Source organism: Buceros rhinoceros, unplaced genomic scaffold, assembly GCF_000710305.1.
Source record: "Buceros rhinoceros silvestris isolate BGI_N320 unplaced genomic scaffold, ASM71030v1 scaffold28426, whole genome shotgun sequence".
In the NCBI taxonomy this organism is placed as follows: Eukaryota; Metazoa; Chordata; class Aves; order Bucerotiformes; family Bucerotidae; genus Buceros; species Buceros rhinoceros.
Window position 1 is genome coordinate 3221 of NW_010418514.1, and position 222 is coordinate 3442.

The window sequence follows — 222 nt, forward strand, 5'->3', positions numbered from 1 at the left end:
GCAGACGGGCCGCGGGCGTGTCGCTTTGGGCGCCGCTGGTACCTCAACAATGAGAGCTGGCACCCCTCCGTGCCCCCCTTCGGAGAAATGAAGTGTATTCTCTGCTGGTGTGTGGTGAGTGTGCCAGGCCTTGGGCGGTACCAGGGGCGGGAGAAGGTGCCCCTGTGCCAGTCCCCAGTGCTTTGGGGATGGGTGGGAGACCAGCCCAGGGTGATACCGCCA

The 222-nt window shown here is 65.3% G+C and overlaps 1 protein-coding gene across 1 annotated transcript in view; it reads left to right on the forward strand.

The window, feature by feature from the left end:
- LOC104495602 (chordin-like) overlaps positions 1–222 on the forward strand; it is a gene marked incomplete at its 5' end in the record, with an annotated part of 3899 nt that overhangs the window by 3152 nt on the left and 525 nt on the right. The window contains one exon of the mRNA XM_010138587.1: positions 5–114. Within this exon, the coding sequence (XP_010136889.1) occupies positions 5–114 (110 nt within the window). The remainder of the gene's footprint in view (positions 1–4; positions 115–222) is intronic.